Source organism: Hemiscyllium ocellatum, chromosome 13 (assembly GCF_020745735.1).
Source record: "Hemiscyllium ocellatum isolate sHemOce1 chromosome 13, sHemOce1.pat.X.cur, whole genome shotgun sequence".
NCBI classification, from domain to species: Eukaryota; Metazoa; Chordata; class Chondrichthyes; order Orectolobiformes; family Hemiscylliidae; genus Hemiscyllium; species Hemiscyllium ocellatum.
This window is the reverse complement of record NC_083413.1, coordinates 75,291,746-75,313,299: the sequence shown is the minus strand read 5'-3', so window position 1 is coordinate 75,313,299 and position 21,554 is coordinate 75,291,746. Positions and strand designations below refer to the sequence as shown.

The 21,554-nt window shown below is 42.5% G+C and overlaps 1 protein-coding gene and 1 non-coding gene across 19 annotated transcripts in view; both read left to right on the top strand.

Annotated features, from left to right (window-relative positions):
• The window catches only part of kif1aa (kinesin family member 1Aa), a 299,164-nt gene that overhangs the window by 153,307 nt on the left and 124,303 nt on the right, over nucleotides 1-21,554 (top strand). For 12 of the 18 annotated variants that reach the window (XM_060834323.1, XM_060834317.1, XM_060834321.1 and 9 more), the window contains 3 exons: nucleotides 5,064-5,197; nucleotides 7,582-7,661; nucleotides 8,817-8,892. In XM_060834323.1, coding sequence (XP_060690306.1) covers nucleotides 5,064-5,197; nucleotides 7,582-7,661; nucleotides 8,817-8,892 — 290 coding nt within the window. Of the gene's footprint in view, nucleotides 1-4,985; nucleotides 5,198-7,581; nucleotides 7,662-8,816; nucleotides 8,893-21,554 lie in introns of all 18 variants that reach the window. The other 6 variants (XM_060834313.1, XM_060834312.1, XM_060834311.1 and 3 more) reach the window with 1 other exon arrangement.
• On the top strand, nucleotides 6,817-6,890 carry trnai-aau (transfer RNA isoleucine (anticodon AAU)). Its single transcript has one exon. It is a non-coding gene; the product is annotated as a tRNA-Ile (tRNA).

Below are 21,554 nucleotides of genomic sequence, written 5' to 3'. Positions count from 1 at the left end.
TGAGAAGTAACAAGCTCTTAATGCATCATTCAACCCATAAACACACTATCTAATTTCCATTTTCCCATTAATAGTGCTTCCTGAAGTGGCTTCAAAAGGACTTCTCTTTGAGACCTTTTCCTGTTGTTAAAACATATAATTTTATAATCAATTTCCTGCAGTATGTTGCAAAAACAGCTCAGAAAATCTGCAGGCTCAATTTTTCTGTGTACAGGAATCAGCTCTAACACATTGATCATCAAGCCTTTCTGTGAAATGCAGAGCTGCTAGTCCAGCTTTAGCCTGATGCATGTTGGATGAAAGTACAATTTCTGTGCACATCCATCTGTGTGATGAAGCTGGCTGATCTCTATCTGGTGCCTACTAATTCATTTTGTAGAACATCCCTTATCAACTTATCTTTTAATTTGTTCATAGCCACTAAAACCTCTCAATTACAAGGACTTCTACTTCTCATGGTATCACTTGTTCATGGTCCTTGTTCTTGCCAAACTATGACCTCTACTCATCCATTGATCTCATTCTGGACTACCTCTACAAGATTGCTCCTTCTAGGGACCTGGGTTCCTTTAACCAGCCAGTGTTTTTTTCCCTTGGACCACGCTTGCTTCCGGGTCCACTTCCTGACCTTCCACATTTTGCTAGTTTATCGATCTTACCTTCTGTCCTTTGCACATTTATCCAGTTTTTGCATTTGCCACTGGCTTTCCCTACTCTCCCAGTATTGGTGGCATCCCTCCATTCATTGGCCCCTTCGGCATGTGTGTGACTCCACTGCCAACTTTTAGGAGCTGTCGTGATCTTCAGTATCAGTGTGTATATGTTCAATCAGCCCTTTGTGTCAGAATCTATTCCTTGTAATTGCCCAGCATATGTATATCTAATGGTATGGTGTCTTTTCACTTGCTGTTACTTGGTCAGATTCTGTGAACATATAACTAGTAGCAATTAATTTCAAGGAATGTACTTTAACAGGTCAATTACCATGCTGTAAAAACTACTGCTTTATTGTCACTACCTACAACTTTACTATACCCTTTCTACAATTTCTATCCCTGTTTTTTGTAATCTACCATGCCCCCCACTAATTAAGATTTATCTCTGACGTCCTTATATGCTGCCATGACACTTGTTGATTTTTGTTTCAGAAACCCCAGTCTTACTGAAGGCCCTTCTTCCTCCATGTCCAACATTCAAATATTCAGAAGAAATGGAACTAATTGTGGTTCCCTTCCCAAGTTGGGAGTTGAACACTCATTTAGCAGATGTCAATCACAAATTAACCAGTGCCTTCAATCCAGCCTCCATTCATCTCTCCATGACCTTGTCCACTATCACGTTCTCTTCTTTTCCATACATCATTGTATGCTGGATGATCTAGTTGCTCTCTTGACAAAGTACAACATGAAAATATTTTTTACTTCATTCGAAATCTTCAACTCCAATGCTACAACTTTATTAAAATTTCTTAAGAGCTGGAGACTCACAATGGGCTGTGGTATTGTCCCTCTATATATTTACAAACAACACATTTATTGTTCATCTCCATAACTTTACTCTGTACTCAGTGTCCCTTATTTCTGAAGCCTTTAGCAAGATTTTAAATTGTAGTTTTAAAACTATTAGCCTTTTTTTTCTTAATGCCACTAACAGTTCTCTAATATTTTGATTGAAGGTTTTAGGTCTCATTAAGGTGATACAATAAGGTCTGGGCACTTGTCGTGTTCCACGATCCAGTTTTTTCAGTGACAGCCTGCTCAACTGTGAGAGTATTTCACTCAATACTAGTTCTATGCTGATAAGATGGTTTCCTCCAGCACTTTTGTAGAGACTTACCATTATTTTTAAAGACTTAAATGTGTTTTCATTCCCAAACGTGAAGCATTTAGAATCATAGAATGCCCAAAGTTTGGAAAAAGGCCATTCTGCCCATTGATTCTGCACCAACCCTCTGAAAAGCACCCCACCTAGACCCACCCCCACACCTTATCTCTGTAACCCAGCATTTCTCATGGCTAATCCACCTATCCGACACGTCCCTAGACACTACAGCCAATTTAGCATGGCCAATCCATCTAACCTGCACATCATTGGATTGTGGGAGGAAACTGGAGCACCAAGAGGAAATACACACAGGCACAGGGAGAATGTGCAAACTCCATACGGACAGTCGCCTGAGGCTAGAATTGAACCAGGGTCCCTACTAAATACTGTGCCACCATGCCGTCCCTAATTTAGAAATTTGAAATTCAAAATCTTAAGTCCTTTAATCTTACTTTTATCCTTATTATTTAAAGAATTTAGGTAACATTTTAGCCAATTCACTCCAAACACTGTGGGGATGTGCATTCGTTGCCAGAGTGCAATTAAATACCATCTGTGACTAGGATATTCATTACTGAACTAAGTACTGTGACCAGTTCAATTGCTTCTGCTTGATCAGACTTAGGCACCTCCCCTTCTGAACTTACATTTCAAAAATGTGTTACTCCATTTCGGCCAACTCATTGTACAATGATATTTTGAGTCACATCTGAAACAACTGTTCACCATGCCCTGGGCATTCATGTTATCGATGTCCAATTCTTGTTGCTGTCTAAAATGTCGAAAGTGTCCCTGTTCTCAGTCCTTTTTGGTCATGATCCTTCTTTCACATTGACGCTTGTGCCCTGTATCAGATGCTCTCGAAATGCTTCCACCATTGAATCTTCCACTTTCCCTGATACTGCTGCACATTTATACCCTGAAAGCCACTAGAAATGATTGTTTTTTTCACAGGAGTTCTTTCAAGGGTTCCAATATCTGTTCCAAAAGTGCGTCTCTTTCTGAAGATCTAGCTGCACATGATAAGGTTGAGGTTTTGGGGATTGGTTAGCTCAGTCGGCTGGATGGTTGGTTTGTGATGCTGAATGATACTAGTAGGGTGGTTCAATTCTTGTATCGGCGTGGTTACTGTGGTGGTGCCATCTTCTCAACTTCTTCCCTCACTTGAGGCGTGGTGACCGTCAGGTTCAGCCACCATCAGTCATTTCTCTTTAATGGAAGAGCAGTCCTGTAGGACAATGGTGAGTTTATGTAAGTGGTCTAACCACAATCTGGCTATTTATCGGCAAGCACAAAACTCGGAATCTACAAATAGAGTTTTTGTGATCTTGTATAAGTTCTATTAAGTTCCCTTACATACTTCTCTGTGGAAATCCATTCTGCATGTGACCATGCTGCAAATATTTTAGGAGGTCATCTTCCACATAAATTTGTGTTTTGATAGAATTTCCAAATGTGTTCAATTGCTGTGCATCTCAGCTCTGAGAATACTTTATACTTGGTTCTGCTTCTCAGTGACAGTGCCAAAACTTTTTTTTTATTTTTATATGGAAAGATGGAATCCTGTGTGCACATATCTACTTTGTTTCTCCATTGATCATAAGATTCATCTTCACAAAACATCAGTATGAAATAATACCCCAACAGTTTGCACTTGGGTTCAATCACTCTTGTTTAAAGTAACTCTAATTGCACTCTTCTTTCTGAAATAAGCCATGATTTTTAATCTCCGCATTTAAACCAAACTCTGCTACAACTTTTATTAGGTTGCAGGCCAGTTGGAGGGATGAAAATCTGGAAGCATATATCTTTTCTTTTGTGAAGAGAGTTTATTGACTTCCTCAGTCTCACTTCTGTCATCCCACCCCAATGTTACAGGTACTCCCTATATGTAGGATATGAATTTGCTCAGCCCATTAATAGCCACAGATCGTTTCTTCTTAATCAAAAAGCTTAATAATGGGTTCATCAAACATTAATATGGTGGAATGGGGTCAAGGAGAAAATAGGCTCATTCTCCTTCCAGTTTTTAAACTTCTTGGGTGAGTACAGCCTGTATTTCCATGGCCCTAGCTTTCCTGCCTCCAGTACTTCATTTCTTGTTCTTTTACTTCCTTGGAGGAGGATGTCTGTCTCTATAATCTTTTTGAACATTTATGCTTTCATAAAGGAAGAAGAGAGAGGATTCATTAGCCACTGAGGGTGACATGACACATTGCCATGGTGATAGTACCTGCAAGATCTGTCACACCAATCCTCTTGCATTTCTTTGTATAATAGAATGCTATCACTTTTGTAGCTCTAGTATTTTCAATTTATCATGAAGTTTAAACCTGATACTTCTCTTTTTAACCTAAACAATACAGTTATCCTCTGGAAATGTTCTGAAAGCTTCTGGTTGAGGTAATTATACGTGACAATTCAACTACGTGACGTGTTAGCTTGTTTCTCCATGTGGCTATAGAAATAAAAAGAAATATTATTTTAGTTGTGACCCCTGGTGTCCCAAATTTATGTGACTGTACCAAATTAACTTCTAGTGAATTAGCCCTCTTGTCTCACAATGCCTGTTGATCCAATTGGCCAGGTCCTCCGAAGTTGTTGGGAAGTTTGCAGCTCAAACCAGTCGTGGGTGAGTGAGCCCCCTGTTCAGGGATGTCAGCCCCATGACCTGCTACCCACGGACTCTGCAATATGTAACAGTATAGCCAGAGGTCAGTGGGCAAATGGATGGGGCAGCCAACTTAGAAAATATCCAAATTACAACAGGCAGCAAACCACACAGTGGGAGTGAGCAATGACAGAGCAGCAGAAAGCCCCAAGTAAATGGAGTTTTTAGCGTTCACAAGTTCACCCAGTTGATTAGAATGGGGACTTAGCATCACAGTTATCTTCTGATACTTTTCTCTCTTGAAGTAATGAGTGTCCTGTCTAAGCTGTCAGAAACCATCAAAACCCACCAACAGTTGGCACATGCTTGGGGATCACCAACCAGACTTCCCCTCAAGCACAGATCCATTTTACACACGTTCATGGTGTCTGTCTGCTTTCTAACTTATATTTCTCATCCCGTTTTAGTTCATTTTACCCAACTTTCATTTTTTTCTTTCTTTCCTTTTCTTTCTCTCTTTCTCCCTGACCCCTCCCGCTTCCTTCCATAGACGTGAACGATTTAGAGAATAATAACCGTAATCGCAGAATAGCAGCTGTCAATCAACGAGCTGACAATTTCTCCACAGTGTCCGGAATGGTGGCTGGAGTGAGCCCCTCACCGTCCCTGTCTGCTCTGTCCAGCCGTGCGGGGTCAGTGTCCAGCTTGCATGACCGGCTGATGATCGCCCCTGGCAGTGAGGAAGCCATTGAGCGACTAAAGGTAAGCACACCCAAACTGTGACGCTGGGGGAGGGAAACAAAAGTTTCACAGGAAATGCCAGTGTTCATGACACATGTATGAAATTGTTCATTGGAATGGTTGTAGAAGTGACAAAGAATGAAATAAATTTGGAAAAGCTTTCCAATTCAGTCAGTAGGTCAAATGCAAAGACAGCACACCTTCGAGCCAATAGCTTATGTATTTTACTGTAACCAATAATTGAGGAAAAAAGGATGATGGACTCACCTTAAAAGCTCCTTTCTCAGGGTCTTTGATAAGTTCTTCAACAATTACTAATCCCTACTCATCTTAATACCCTAAAACCAAGGAACAATCAGCCCATTGAGTCTGTTCCACCAGTTAATAAGATCAAGGCTGATCTGCAAATCCTTTCACTTCCATTTTCCTGCCTTTTCCTTATAACCTTTGATTCCTTGGCTGATTAACAATCAATCAATCTCAGCTTTGGAAACACTTAATTACCCAGCATCAATAACTCTCTGTGTTAGAGAAGTCCACAGATTCACTACCCTCTGAGAAAGAAATTCCTTCTCGTCTCTCTCTCAAATGGATGATCCTTCTTATTTTAAGATTTTTTTTCCCCCTCTGGTCCTAGACCTTCCCATAAGGGAGAAGAACTTTTCCACATTTATCCTGTCAAATCTCCTGTGAGTCTTGTGGCGTTTCACCTCTCATTCTTCTAAATTCCAGTGAGACCAGGCCCAACTCTTCTCATAAGATAGTCCTCCATACCTGGTAGCAGCCTAGTGAAATTTCTCCAAACTGTCTCCAATACCATTGTATCTTTCCTTAGAGATGGAGCCCAAAACTGTATGCTTTCTAATTGAACATAATCCAACTTTAGTCTACCAAGCACCAATACCTCATCTTTTGCCTGGGCAGCCTGCAGCCTGCAGGACTCAACATTGAGTTCTCCAATTTCAAATAACCTCCCTTCCCATTTCCCGATTCCTTCCCAGTGCCTCATTCTCCCTTCCATTTCTCTGACCGACCCTTCCTTCCAGCTTCCAACCGGATTCATTCCTTCTATTGACCTATAAGGCTGTACTCTTTACCTGTGTTCACCTACCTCTCCACTATGCCCCTCACCCCATCTGAAACCCTACCACACCCCTCTCATTTAGCTGTAGCTCCCCACAGTCCCACACCAAGTGCTGAAGAAGGGTTACACCCAAAACGGTGACTTCTCATCTCCTGATGCTGCCTGGCTTGTTGTGTTCTTCAAGCCTCCTGCCTGTTCTACTTTGTATAGTTTAGCAAAACTCCCTATTTTTGTGCACCATTCATTTGAAATCAAGGCCAACATTCCATTTGCCGTCCCTGTTACCCACTGAACCTGTATGCCAGTTCTTTATGATTTTGGCACAAGGACATGCAAATCCCTTGTGCCTTCACACTATGATATTCTATGTGACAACTTCTAGCAAGTTTTGTACTGGGTGTTTAAAAGTTGGATTTTAGCCTGCCCAGGACAGTGTCTTGGTTGGCATAATGCCATACTGTGCATGGGCAAAAATCTCCATGGTAATGCCTTGGCTATTGTGCTCTGGCATATATTTGGCTGAATGATGCAGTCGCTTCAGTTGTCAATAGCAATTGGTCAGTTAGCTCAGCCGGGTAGTGCGTGGTGCTAATAACGCCAAGGTCGTGGGTTCAATCCCCGCACTGACCATATGAGCCGATCGTCTCGTTACCTGTGCTGTGTCAAGGTTCCTCGTGGCTTTATGTGGGCGGCACGGTGGCACAGTGGTTAGCACTGCTGCCTCACAGCGCCTGAGACCTGGGTTCAATTCCCAACTCGGGCGACTGACTGTGTGGAGTTTGCACGTTCTCCCTGTGTCTGCGTGGGTTTCCTCCGGGTGCTCCGGTTTCCTCCCACAGTCACAAAGATGTGTGAGTCAGGTGAATTGGCCATGCTAAATTGCCCTTAGTGTTAGGTAAGGGGTAAATGTGGGGGTATGGGTGGGTTGCGCTTCGGCAGGTCGGTGTGGACTTGTTGGGACTAAGGGCCTGTTTCCACACTGTAAGTAATCTAATCTAATCATCAATGCTAAACCTCCGTTGATGAAGTGGATAGAATTGCTCAACTGGAAACCACATGTTGACTTCATTTCGGCTGTCTGCTAGCTTACTGTAATGTGGATATTTTGAACTGGCATCCCTATGTGAATGAAATGTATCAGTGAGTTTCATAGCAGCAATGCTAAATATTAGTTGGATTAGCTATTCTATCTTACTGGAATTGTCACATATAAAATATTGCTGAAGCACTTATCTTTCAGGGAATACACGGCACCTCTTTCAGAATGGTATTTTAAAAGTGAGCATTGATGTGCATTCATACCTCTGCATTATGCCCATAGGAGACAGAGAAGATAATTGCTGAGCTGAATGAAACCTGGGAAGAAAAGCTACGTAGAACAGAAGCCATAAGGATGGAAAGGTGAAGCATGACTAATTTCTACCCAGAATCTATCATAATAAGCAGTGGGTTTACATGACCTTCAAAAGTTTCAATCAAATCTAGCCAGACCTTCCCTGTGCGACCTTTGATTCTTTACATTTTCAGAAATATTGACCAGGTGCTCCTGGTTAGATTAGATCCCCTACAGTACAGAAACAGGCCCTTTGGCCTCCTATAGTAACCCACCCAGACCCAGTCAACTCCCCGATTATTTACCCCTGACTAATGCTCCTGACACTGTGGACAATTTAGCACAGCCAATTCACCTGACCTGCACATCTTTAGATTGTGGGATGAAACTGGAGTACCCCGAAGAAACCTAAACAGACACAGGGAGAAAGTGCAAACTTCACACAGACAGTCACCCAAGGCAGGAATCAAACCCAGGTCCCTGGCACTCTGCGGTAGCAGTGTTAACCACTGAGCCACTGTGCTGCCCCCAATTAGATTCTCACATTATTTGTTGATCATGTTCACAGAGCAATTGTTGTCTCAAACATAGCCATATTTTCTACTAGGCCTTAAATTCAAAGTAGTTCTTGAAAGCCAATTGCTATGGAGATAAGGACATACTGCAGCACTTTTGTTCACTAAAATGTTCGTAATTTGCCGTGAGCCAGACCCTGAATGGAATAACTTTAAACGTTGCCACAACCCTTCTTCAACCTTAGCGCGAACAAGAAATAGTGGAGGTTTCCTTTGCTTTAGTTCAAGCTACGGCACCTGACAGATCATACCCTGGAGGAATTAACCATGGGTGTGAAGCAGGCCTCTACACAAATTAAGGCCTTTGTAGTCTTGGAATCAACCAACTGACTGGTAGAACAAGCACGAGGGACCGCACAGCTCATTACTCTTCCTATGTTTCTAAGTTCCTGTAGGTGGTCTTGAAGGCTAAATGGCCCCCTCCTGTCTTATGTTTACAAATTACATACGAACATAAGAAATAAGAATGCGAATAGTCTACTTAAGCGTTTTCTACCACCATTCAACAAGATTGCGATTGACCTAACTCAACACCGCCCTTCAACATTACCCCATATCCTTACTTCCCATCATTCACAAAATTCTATTGACAGATCAAACTTATTTCCCTTTCAGCAAGTTCTCAATAATTTTGAATTTGTGTTACAGAGAGGCTCTCCTCGCAGAGATGGGCGTGGCCATGCGTGAAGATGGTGGCACATTGGGTGTCTTCTCCCCTAAGAAGGTACGTTCAGTCAGATAGAAACACGTGAGGGTCAGACCAGCAGTAACTGGCCACTAAAAATGGCAATGTTCAGCAACTTGGATGAAGAAATGTCCAGTAATATATGCAAATTAAAATAACCTATATTTATGTTTAACTATTCTATATTCCTCAGAAACATTCCAAGGTCCCATGCACCAGTACTTTCTCTTGAAGTTTATTTATTGTTGTCATTTATTGAACGGTGACAGCAAGATCCGAAGCAATATCCCACATAGCAGCAAGGGGATGAACAATCAGTTAATCTGTTTCTGGTAGCAAATGCATCGAGCCAGAACGAGCAGAGATTCCTCTGCGCCTCATTAACTACATTTGTTAAAGTGAAAAGGGGGCTGACTTTTACCAGCGCCCGCCACCAACAAAGCCTGCACTAAGCAATCCCACTTCAGGGGGCTGAAAGGTGAGGCACATGGGGCAACAGTTTCAAAGTTGTCAGGCCATTCCTGCCATCTGCCATTTTCGGCAATATGGCTCGCTTTCCGGGATTATCGGGTTCACAATTTAAATCCCTGCTGGAAATGCAAATTTCCCTTCCTGTGTTTTTTCCCTGGGGCAGGTGGCTTCCCGAAAACTGTCAGAACTAGCCATTTAAATTAGTTTGTTAAGTACGGAGCAAGTCTCCTGTAAAATCAGGAAGCTTTTGAAAGCTAGTTTTTCTTGCTCATGCCTTGCATCATCATGTCTGCTCCAGGTCCTTCATTCTCCCTCATTTCTGCTCCTTAGCCCCAGGTACAACACGGCAACTACACCAACAGCTGCAGATTGAACAGATAGCCAGACTCCATTTTATATGGCTACGTTCTAAGACAAACTAACATATTCACCCCTGTAGGCAATGTTTATACAGGTGCAAAGGGGTGCGCTATGTTTGTTTGATACTTTAATCGCATTGTAATAAATTCTTATTTCTTTTGGGAGGTTTTTAATGTCTGTTTATTTATTTGGGTAAGACTGGGAGATGACTAGAAGGCTAAAGATGGATGGCAGTCCTCGGAAGGGAGAAAAGCCCTGGATACAGTCAGATAGATAGGTTACCTCCTGGAAAGGTAGGAGAGAGAAGTTGGTCATGCAGGAGTATCCTGTGTCTATCCCCATCTCAAATAAGTATACATTTTTGGAAAATGTCAGGGATGATGGACTCTTGGGGGAATGTAACACAGACAATCAGGTTTCTGGCACTGAGACTGGCCCTAATGAAACAAGGCATATGTCAGGTTCAAAGCAATTAATTGTGTTAGGGGACTCTTTAGTCAGAGGCACAGACAGATGATTCTGTGGCCGGCAATAAAAAATCAGAATGGTTGTGTTGCCTCCCTGGTGCCAGGATCAAGGATGTCTCAGAGAGGGTGCAGAATGTTCTCAAAAGGAGAGGGACCAGCAGGAGGTTATGGTATACATTGGAACTAACAACATAAGAAGGAAAAAGGATGAGATTCTGAGGAAAGCATATAGAAAGTTAGGCAGAAATTTAAAAAGGAGATCTTTTGAAGGTAGAAATATATGGATTACTCCTGGTGCCATGAGCTAGTGAGGGTAGGAAGATGAGGATGGAGCAAATGAATGTATGGCTGGGGAGCTGTTGTAGGGAAGAAGGGTTCACATTTTTGGATCATTGGAATATCTTTTGGGGTAGAAGAGACCTGTATAAGAAGGATGGATTGCACCTGAATTGAAAGGGAACTAATAGTCTGGCAGAGAGATTTGCTAGAGCTGCTCGGGAGGATTTAAACTAGTAAGGTGGAGATGAGGGAGGGCGGGGAGGGGGGCAGTGGGTGAGTGGGGGGAGGTGTGTGACCCAGGGAGATAGTGAGGAAAGAGATCAATCTGAGAATGGAACACTTGGGAAAAGGAGTAAGTCCAGCAGTCAGGATAGGAAGGAACAAAGCAGAGATTGAGGTAGGATTGATAAATTGCATTTATTTCAATGCAAGAGGCCTAACAGGGAAGGCAGATGAGCACGAGGCATGGTTGGGAACATGGGACAGGGATATCATAGTAATTACAGAAACATGGCTCAGGGATGGGCAGGACTGGCAGCTTAACATTCCAGGGTATCGATGCTACAGAAAGGATAGAAAGGGGAACAAGAAAGGAGGGTGAGAGGCGTTTTTGATTAGGACAAAATTACAGCTGTAGTTAGGGAAGATATTCCTGGGAATACGTCCAGAGAAATTACTTGGGTGGAACTGAGAAATAAGAAAAGAATGATCACCTGACTGGAATTGTCTGATAGATCCGTCAATAGTCGGCAGGAATTGAGAGACAAATTTGTAAAGAGATCTCAATTACCTGTAAAAATAAGGGTGGTTATGTTAGGGGATTTTAACTTTGCAAACATAGACTGGGACTGCCATAGATGGAGAGGAATTTGACAAGTGTGTACAAGAAAATGTTACCTACTGGAGAAGGTGCAAAACTTGACCTACTCTTGGGAAATAAGGCAGGGTAGGTGAGTGAGGTGTCCATGGGGGTGCACGCTGGGGCCAATGCCCATAATTCTAAAATAGTGATGGAAAAGGATCAACTGGTTTTAAAAGTTGATTTCTAAATTGGTGGAACACTAACTTTGACGGTTTTAGGCAAGACCCGTGTCTGCGTGGGTTTCCTCCGAGTGCTTCGGTTTCCTCCCACAATCCAAAAGTGTGCAGGTTAGGTGAATTGGCCATGCTAAATTGCCTGTAGTGTTAGGTGAAGGGGTAAATGTAGGGGAATGAGTCTGGGTGGGTTGCACTTTGGCGGGTCGGTGTGGACTTAGAGTCACAGAGTCATAGAGATGTACAGCATGGAAACAGACCCTTCGGTCCAACCCGTCAATGCCGACCAGATATCCCAACCCAATCTAGTCCCACCTACCACAACCCGGCCCATATCCCTCCAATCCCTTCCTATTCTTATACCCATCCAAATGCCTCTTAAATGTTGCAATTATACCAGCCTCCACCACTTCCTCTGGCAGCTCATTCCATAGCCGTACCACCCTCTGCATGAAAAAATTGCCCCTTAGGTTTTGTTATATCTTTCCCCTCTTGCCCTAAACCTATGCCCTCTAGTTCTGGGCTCCCTAACCCCAGGGAAAAGACTTTGCCTATTATCCTATCATCCATGCCCCTCATAAGGTCACCCTTCAGCCTCTGATGCTCCAGGGAAAACAGTGCCAGCCTGTTCAGCCTCTCCCTTTAGCTCAGATCCTCCAACCCTGGCAACATCCTTGTAACTCTTTTCTGAATGCTTTCAAGTTTCACAACATCTTTCCGATAGGAAGGAGACCAGAATTGCATGCAATATTTCAACAGTGGCCTAAACAATGTCCTGTACAGGTGCAACATGACCTCCCAACTCCTGTACTCAATACTCTGACCAATAAAGGAAAGCATACCAAACGCCTTCTTCACTATCCTATCTACCTACTTTCAAGGAGCTATGAACCTGCAGGCCAAGATCTCTTTGTTCAACAATACTCCCTAGGACCTTACCATTAAGTGTATAAGTCATGCTAAGATTTGCTTTCCCAAAATGCAGCACCTCGCATTTATCTGAATTAAACTCCATCTGCCACCTCTCAGCCCATTGGCCCATCTAGTCCAGATCCTGTTGTAATCTGAGGTATCCCTCTTCGCTGTCAACTACACCTCCCATTTTGGTGTCATCTGCAAACTTACTAACTGTACCTCTTATGCTCGCGTCCAAATCATTTATGTAAATGACAAAAAGTAGAGGACCCAGCACCGATCCTTGTGGCATTCCACTGGTCACAGGCCTCCAGTCTGAAAAACAACCCTCCCACCACCACCCTCTGTCTTCTACCTTTGAGCCAGTTCTGTATCCAAATGGCTAGTTCTCCCTGTATTCCATGAGATCTAACCTTGCAAATCAGTCTCCCATGGGGAACCTTGTCGAACGCCTTACAGAAGTCCATATAGATCACATTTACTGCTCTGCCCTCATCAATCTTCTTTGTTACTTCTTCAAAAAACTCAATAAAGTTTGTGAGAAATGATTTCCCACGCACAAAGCCATGTTGACTATCCTGAATCAGTCCTTGCCTTTCCAAATACATGCATATCCTGTCCCTCAGGATTCCCTCCAACAACCTGCCCACCACCGAGGTCAGGCTCACTGGTCTATTACCACCCTTCTTAAACAGTGGCACCATGTTTGCCAACCTCCAGTCTTCCGTCACTTCATCTGTGACTATTGATGATACAAATATCTCAGCAAGAGGCCCAACAATCACTTCTCTAGCTTCCCACAGAGTTTTCAGGTACACCTGATAAGGTCCTGGGGATTTATCCACCTTTAACCGTTTCAAGACATCCAGCACTTCCTCCTCTGTAATCTGGACATTTTGCAAGATGTCACCATCTATTTCCCTACAGTCTATATTTTCCATACCCTTTTCCACAGTAAATACTGATGGAAAACATTAATTTAGTATCTCCCCCATTTCCTGTGGCTCCACACAAAGGCCGCCTTGCTGATCTTTGAGGGACCTTATTCTCTCCCTAGTTACCCTTTTGTCCTTAATATATTTGTAAAAACCCTTTGGATTCTCCTTAATTCTATTTGCCAAAGCTATCTCATGTCCTCGTTTTGCCCTCCTGATTTCCCTCTTAAGTATACTCCTACTTTCTTTATACTCTTCTAAGGATTCACTCGATCTATCCTATCTGTACTTGACATATGCTTCCTTCTTTTTCTTAACCAAACCCTCAATTTCTTTAGTCATCCAGCAATCCCTATACCTACCAGCCTTCCCTTTCACCCTAACAGGAATATGCTTTCTCTGGATTCTTGCTATCTCATTTCTGAAGGCTTCTCATTTTCCAGCCGTCCCTTTACCTGCGAACATTTGCCTCCAATCAGCTTTTCAAAGTTCTTACCTAATACCATCAAAATTGGCCTTTCTCTAATTTAGAACTTCAACTTTTAGATCTGGTCTATCCTTTTCCATCACTATTTTAAAACGAATAGAATTATGGTCGCTGGCCCCAAAGTGCTCCCCCACTGACACCTCAGTCACCTGCTCTGCCTTATTTCCCAAGAGTAGGTCAAGTTTTGCACCTTCTCTAGTAGGTACATCCACATACTGAATCAGAAAATTATCTTGTACAGACTTAACAAATTCCTCTCCATCTAAACCTTTCACACTATTGCAGGCCGAAGGGCCTGTTTCCACACTGTAGGTAATCTAATCTAATCTAATCTAAACTTCCAAAAGTTGATTGGGAGCATATATTTACAGGTAAAGGGGCGGCTGGTAAATGGGAAGCCATCAAAAATGAGATAATGAGTGTCCAGATACAGTATGTTCCTGTAAGGGTGAAAGGCAAGGCTGGTAGGTATCGGGAATGCTGGATGAGTAAAGAAATTGTGGTTTTGGTCAAGAAAAAGAAGGAGGCATATGTCAGGTATAGACAGGAGAGATCAAATGAATCCTCAGAAGAGTATAAAGGCAGTAGGAGTATACTTAAGAGAGAAATCAGGAGGGCAAGAAGGAGACATGAGATAGTTTTGGCAAATAGGGTTAAGGAGAATCCAGATGGATTTTACAAATACATTAAGGATGAAAGGAGAGAATCAGCAAGGCAGCCCATGTGTGGAACCTCAGGAGACAGGGAAGATACTAAACAAATATTTTCACATCAGTGTTTATTGTGGAGGAGGATATAGAAGATATAGCATATGGGGAAATAAACAGTGACATCTTGAAAAAATGTCCATATTACAGAGGAGGAGGTACTGGACATCTTAAAATGCATAAAGTTGGATTAATCCCCGGGACCTGATCAGGTTTTTAGATTACTTACAGTGTGGAAACAGGCCCTTCGGCCCAACAAGCCCACACAGACCCACCGAAGCGCAACCCACCCATACCCCTACATATACCCCTTACCTAACACTACAGGCAATTTAGCATGGCCAATTCACCTGACCCGCACATCTTTGGACTGTGGGAGGAAACCGGAGCACCCGGAGGAAACCCACGCAGACACGGGGAGAACGTGCAAACTCCACACAGTCAGTCGCCTGAGTTGGGAATTGAACCCAGGTCCCTGGCGCTGTGAGGCAGCAGTGCTAACCACTGTGCCACCGTGCCACCCTGTACCCTAGAACTCTGTGGGAAGCTGGAGAAGGAATTGCTGGGCCTCTTGCTGAGATATTTGTTTCATCAATAGTCACAGGTGAGGTGCTGGAAGACTGGAGGATAGCTAACGTGGTGCCACTGTTTAAGAAAGATGGTAAGGAAAAGACAAGGAACTATAGATCGGTGAGCCTGACATCAGTGGTGGGCAAGTTATTGGAGGGAATACTGAGGGACAGGTATTTGGAAAAGCAAGGACTCATTAGGGATAATCAACATGGCTTTATGCGAGGAAAATCATGTCTCACAAACTTGATTGAGCTTTTTTGATGAAGTAACAAAGAGGGTTGATAAAGGCAGAGTGGTGGACTTCAGTAAGGAGCTCAACAAGGTCCCCCATGGTAGACTGGTTAGCAAGATTAGATCACATGGAATACAGGGAGAACTAACCATTTGGATACAGAACTGGTAATAAAGTTAGACAATAGAAGGTGTGGCTTTTCAGACTGGAGACCTTGTGACCAGTAGTATGCCGCAGTGCTGGGTCCACTGCTTTTCGTCAAATATATATATGATTTGGATGTGAACAGAGGAAGTATAGTTAGTAAGTTTGCAGACAGCACCAAAATTGGAGGTGTAGTGGACAGCAAAGAAGGTTACCTCAGATTACAATGGTATCTTGATCAGCTGGGCCAATGGATCGAGGAATGGCATATAGAGTTTAACTTTGATAAATGCGAGGTGCTGCATTTTGGAAAGTCCAAATCAGAGCAGGATTTATACGCTTAATGGTAAGGTCCTGGGGTGTTTTCCTGAACAAAGAGACCTTCGAGTGCAGGTTTACATTTCCTCGAAAGTAGAGTCGTAGGTAAATAAGATAGTGAAGAAGGCATTTTTCTTTATTGGTCAGAGTATTGAGTACAGGAGTTGGGAGGTTATGTTGCGGCTGTACAGGACATTGGTAAGGCCACTTTTGGAATACTGTGTGCAGTTCTCGTCTCACTGCTTTAGGAAGGATGTTGCGAAACTTAAAAGAGTTCAAAAAGGATTTACAGGGATGTTGCCAGGATTGGGGGGTTTGAGCTATAGGGACAGGCTGAATAGGCTGGGGTTATTTTCCCTGGAGCGCAAAGGTTAATGGGTGGCTTTTTCAAGGTTTATAAAATTATGAGAGACATGGATAGGATAAATAGACCTTTTCCCCAGGGTGGGGAAGTTCAAAACCAGGACAAATATTTAAAATGAGAGGGGAAAGAGATAAAAGGGACCTAAGGAGCAACCTTTTCACACAGAGGGTGGTGCGTGTTTGGAATGAGCTGCCAGAGGAAGTGGTGGAGGTTGGTACAATTACAACATTTAAAAGGCATCTGGATGGGTATATGAATAGGAAGGCCTTAGAGGGATGTGGGCCAAGTGCTGGTAATTTAGGATATCTGGTTGACATTGTTGAGTCAGACTGATGGGCCTTTTCTGTGTTGTATACCTCTGTGACTCTACAACTCGCAAGGTGTTTTCATTAATAATTTGAATGGCAGTGTTTGATTGCCACTTTTATGAGGTGGTAAGACTTTTTTCATAGTCTGTTGGCTTACTTTTTCAGTTTCAAGATGTATCAGCATTAGTGTATGCTTTGTTGATTTTGTCCATGCTAGATACTGGAAGTGTGGGTATGCAGGTTGTGTGAGTACATGGAAGTGGCATAGGGATAATGGTGAGGGTTTGAAGGGGTATGGGATGAAGTGGGGGGGGGGGGGGGGGGACATTGTGGCTTGGAAGAATAAGAGGAAGCATAGAGTCATGGAGAAATAAGGGGATTTAAGAAGGGTATGAGGAGGCTTGGAGTGGGCATGGCATTTTGAGTTGACATTGAGTACAGTGAGGAGTCGAGCTTAAGCACTTTAGCTGATATCTGAGCAAAGTCAAGGCAAACAAACTAAACAGCCCACCTTACATCCCACACCTCATTGCAGCCTTGGGCCTCCTTCTGAAACCACCTCCTGGAGAACAAAATCTCTTGGGAGGTTTTCACTCCTTAGCATCAAGAAAGGGCCTGACAAATGATTCCCACTTTGCTGGGGAAATTTCAACCCATATCTTAGTTTGCCTTCTTATTTTAAGGACATTGCCTCCAACTGAGCTCTCTGCATCCCCCTACTAGAGTGTCAGATTATATGCTGAAAACACAAAGTGGGGCTTGACCTTCTGCTGAAGAGATGAGTGCTACCAACAGGATGCATAAAAAAACAATAATTCCCTCGCAAATTTGTATGATCCATGTATCCCCCACACAATCTCAACAACTTTTTTCCCCATAGGGTACAATACAATGAAATAATGTTAAAATTGATGCTGAGCATCAGGAGGAGATTCGTCATAAACATTTAAACTTCCAAGCTGTTTTACCTCAAAGTGCTTATGATTTTTTTGTGGGAAAGCCTTTAGAAGGGCCAATGAATAGGAGACATGTTTTCTTTCCACTGTCTCTGTCAGCTATTTTTGTAACCCAGGATAAACAGAGACCCTTGTGCCTGCAGCAATGAATAAGTTGGCTTGTGTTACAGGCATGGCTGTTGTCTTTTCACTACCTGTCGTACTGAGTAAAGTGTCTTTAGTTTCATGAGATGAAGATCCATCCCTTCAAGCACTAACACTTTCATCAGTGTATATATCAGTGTTATGTGTAGTTTCTAAAGCTGAATGTAGCTTAATGCTGTGTGTGTGTGTGTGTGTGTGTGTGTGTGTGTGTGTGTGTGTGTGTGTGTGTGTGTGTGTGTGTGTCTGGGTATCAAGAAAATGTGTCTTTTGGCTACCCTTGTCTAGTTTCCTGCATTTGTTGTCCAATGGTTGCTGCTCTATAATTTAATAACCAATGTAATTTGTTATTCTGCTTTTATTTTGCTGTCTCCCCTTCCTTGTTTCGGACTTTTCTCTCCCCCGATCCCATTGCTTTAACTCCTCCCCATCTCCCTTGCTGCACATCCGCTAATATTTCACTCCCGTTAGATTGTCAACAGAAGAGCTGCACAGATGTTGCTGGAATCTCTGGGGGCATTTTCTCCCAAAGAGGTTTGTTCTGGGTGACCTAATGTGTGTGAATAGTGCTGTATTTCCCTCTGATGTGATTTGCTAGCTTGCTTGTTAAATAGAATCCGCAATTCCATTGTTTCTGATTAATTTACCAACACTGCAGTTTTACAGTAATGTTTCTTCATGTGTCACTAGAGCAATGAAAATGATTTAAATTTTAGGTTGTGTATTGGGAAGGATTTTTAGATCTCTCATTCTCATTTCCATCCCCTTTTCCTTTTCTGACATCTTTCTACTTGTCTCTGTTTCATCTTATTCTTCCTCATTCTCTTCCTCCTTTTAATCAGCAATACCATCTCCATCTATTCTCTGCTCCTGCCACCTCCATTGTTCCTTCACTCCCATTCTTTCCCAGTCATCCATTCAATGCCTCTTCCCTTTCCCACTTCATCTCCTTCGCTCCATTGTAATCTAATTATGATCACGAGATTCAGAAAGGTTGCTTTGTCCACCTGAACCTTTCAGCTCCAATGTTTGTGTACATGCTATTCATTTCATCTTCTGGGAAACATTTCTCCAAGTTTTATTTTTTTCTTAGATTGCCTAAAGGTAGAACAAATAAAGCTCCAGAATCACTATACTTCTAACAATCTACACTCTAGGCCAATGTAGTCCTTGATGCAATATCTGCATCTTTCCAGCAGTTCTCTGTTCCCCATGTTCCAGCATTTAACAAATTTCTTTTGTTCTTCCTGAGTGAACCATAGATTTTCATAGAATCCCTTCAGTGCAGAAACAGGCTATTCGGCCCATTGAGTCCACACTCACCCTCGGAACAGCATCCCACCCAGATTCATCTTGATACCCTATCTCTGTAACCTTTTCCCATAGCAAATCCACCTAGCCTGCACATCCCTGAGCACTATGGGCAATTTAGCATGGTCAATCCACCTAACCTGCACATTTTTGGACTGTGAGAGGAAGCCAGAGCACCTGGAGGAGAATGTGTAAACTCCACACAGACAGTGGCCCAAAGCTGGAATTGAACCCGGGGCTTGGGCACTGAGCCACCGTGCGAAAACAGCAATAGTATAGCTAACAATTTAACTCTATATCTGAACTAGGCAACCAATACTATTAGCAGTTCCCAATTCTGCTCATCATCATCTGAGTTGTGGCTGGATTAAAGCAAGGTCACACCACGCTGTGATACCCAAACACCATGGTCAATTGGCTGACTAGGGCTTTGTTTAAAGAATTGCTGCTTGGAGGAATGGGTGGCACCCATGAAAGTAGAATTATTGAATAGTACCATTGAATATTAGAGGAAAGCAAGAGGCCATTTGACCCATCATGACTGTGCCAGTGAACATGCCACCCAATTAGTCCCACTCGCTCTGCTCCTTCCTCATCGACCTGCCATTTATTTTATTCTCAAACTTTTATCCAATTCTCTTTTGAAAGTTACAGTTGAATCAAACTGGGCTTGGCAGACCGTCATAACGCATGGTGTGAGAAAACATTCTCTGCTCCGTCCCTGTGGTTCTTTAAACAATTAAAGCAATGTGTCTTCAAAGGGTGATTGAGAAAAAATGGGAAATGAAATGGATTCCCAACGGTCATCTTATTTAGGATGAAGGTTGAAATTTGAAGGACAGGGGAAGCGTGTTTACAACCTCACATCTGTGATGAAGTCACACAATCCTTCATGCGCTATCATATTTTATATATATGCCCTCAGAGGTACAATTGTGTATCGTCTAAGGTGTCAGGATATGTGAAGATAAGTTACCTTGTTTCCCTGGCTGCCTCATGTGTGTTTGTGTTTGGACCCCCAATGATTAATTAGCTTCGCACTGATTAATCATTTTCTTTGGTTTGAATGAGGCTACCTGGTATTAATTTGCACTCTTAGAATCATGGCAAGGGCAGTAGGCAGGTGAATGCATACTTGTCCTGAAAATACCACCAAACCAATTCAGTGCTTGCCAAATGCTAGTCAAAGCTCCTAAATAAGTGATTCTGTCAATATCTGGAGCTCTCCACAATTAGATCCTAATTTTCTTTCTTCAAAAGGTCCTGTTCATGAATCTATATCTTGAAGCGGATCTCAACATTGGGTTTCCTTCTTCAAGAGGGCTTCTGTGAACATAATTTTGGTGGTTATACCATGTAGGTATGAGCTGTTTACAGATAACAATAGACAATGCCTTTACTCAGAGGTCAAGTACAATGTACTGACTCAGGGATAGCTCTCTCACTTGGCTTAGCCACTTTTGAGGCATCACTCAATTCTGGGTGCAGGCATCTATCTGACTACTGCCTTTGTTTTGAACTAACCAAACATTATTTTTGCATTTTCTTTTATAAACACTCATTCATAGTGTCATACAGCACAGAAACAGGCAGCTTTGATCCAACTCATCCATGCTAACCATAGTCCCAAACAAAACTAGTCCCATCAGCCTGCTCAGATGAATCGGTAATATCCATCTTTCTACACACGACATTGTCCTGAAAGACAATCCTTTAAACAATACAAGGTTGGCATCTCATGGAATGTTATAGCTCATTAATTCTTCCCATTTATTACACTGTAATGGCAATATTTAGTGAAAACAAATGACTGCAAGTGGAATAGTTAGAGAGTTGAAGGTTAACAGAAGAATCCTTGGCAAACTGGCAGGGATTGGGTAAAAATATAATTGCAGGTAGGTTTTTAAATACAAAGCAGAAACCAATTTTAGGGGAGTGGAGCTAATTGACATTTTGTGCTAATTACTCAGTGAGGCCTGTAATCGTCACAACTTACGTGCAAAGAGTGAGCTCTACTAGGAGCTATCGCTGGCCAAAGAATTGATGGTGAGAGGTTGAGAAGTGTGGAATGTCAAAGAAATTTGGCAGTGCTTATTCATCAGTCATGAAAAGTTAGCATGCAGATACAGCAAGTAACTAAAAAGGCGAATGGTATTTTTGTCTTATCACGAAAGGGTTTGAGTACACAAATCCACAAGCCTTGGTGAGAAAACACCTGGACTGTTTTGTGTAGATTTGGCCTCCTTACCTATGTACAGACCTAGTCAGCAGAAAAGTAGTGTAACGTAACTTCATCAAATAGTTCTTGAAATGGCAGGGTTATCCTGTGAGGAAGCATTAAATAGTTGGAACCAATATTCTTTGGAGTTCAGAAAAATGGGAGGTGCTATTATTCAAATGTACAGAACTCAGGGCTCAACCAGATACATACAGGAAGATTGTTTCCCTTGCCTGAGGTGGTCTCAGACTGTAAGCCTCACTCTCAGAATAAAGGGCAGGCTATTTGGAACCGAAATCAGGAACAATCTCTTGAGTCGGAATGTCATGAATCTTTGGAATTCTCTATCACAGAGGGTTGTGGAGGATGTTCAAGACTGCAATCAAATAGATCTCTACATATTGGAACATTAGGATCGTGTAGGCATAAGATGTTGAAGTAGAGGATCAGCTGTGAACTCATTAAATGGAGAACTAGATC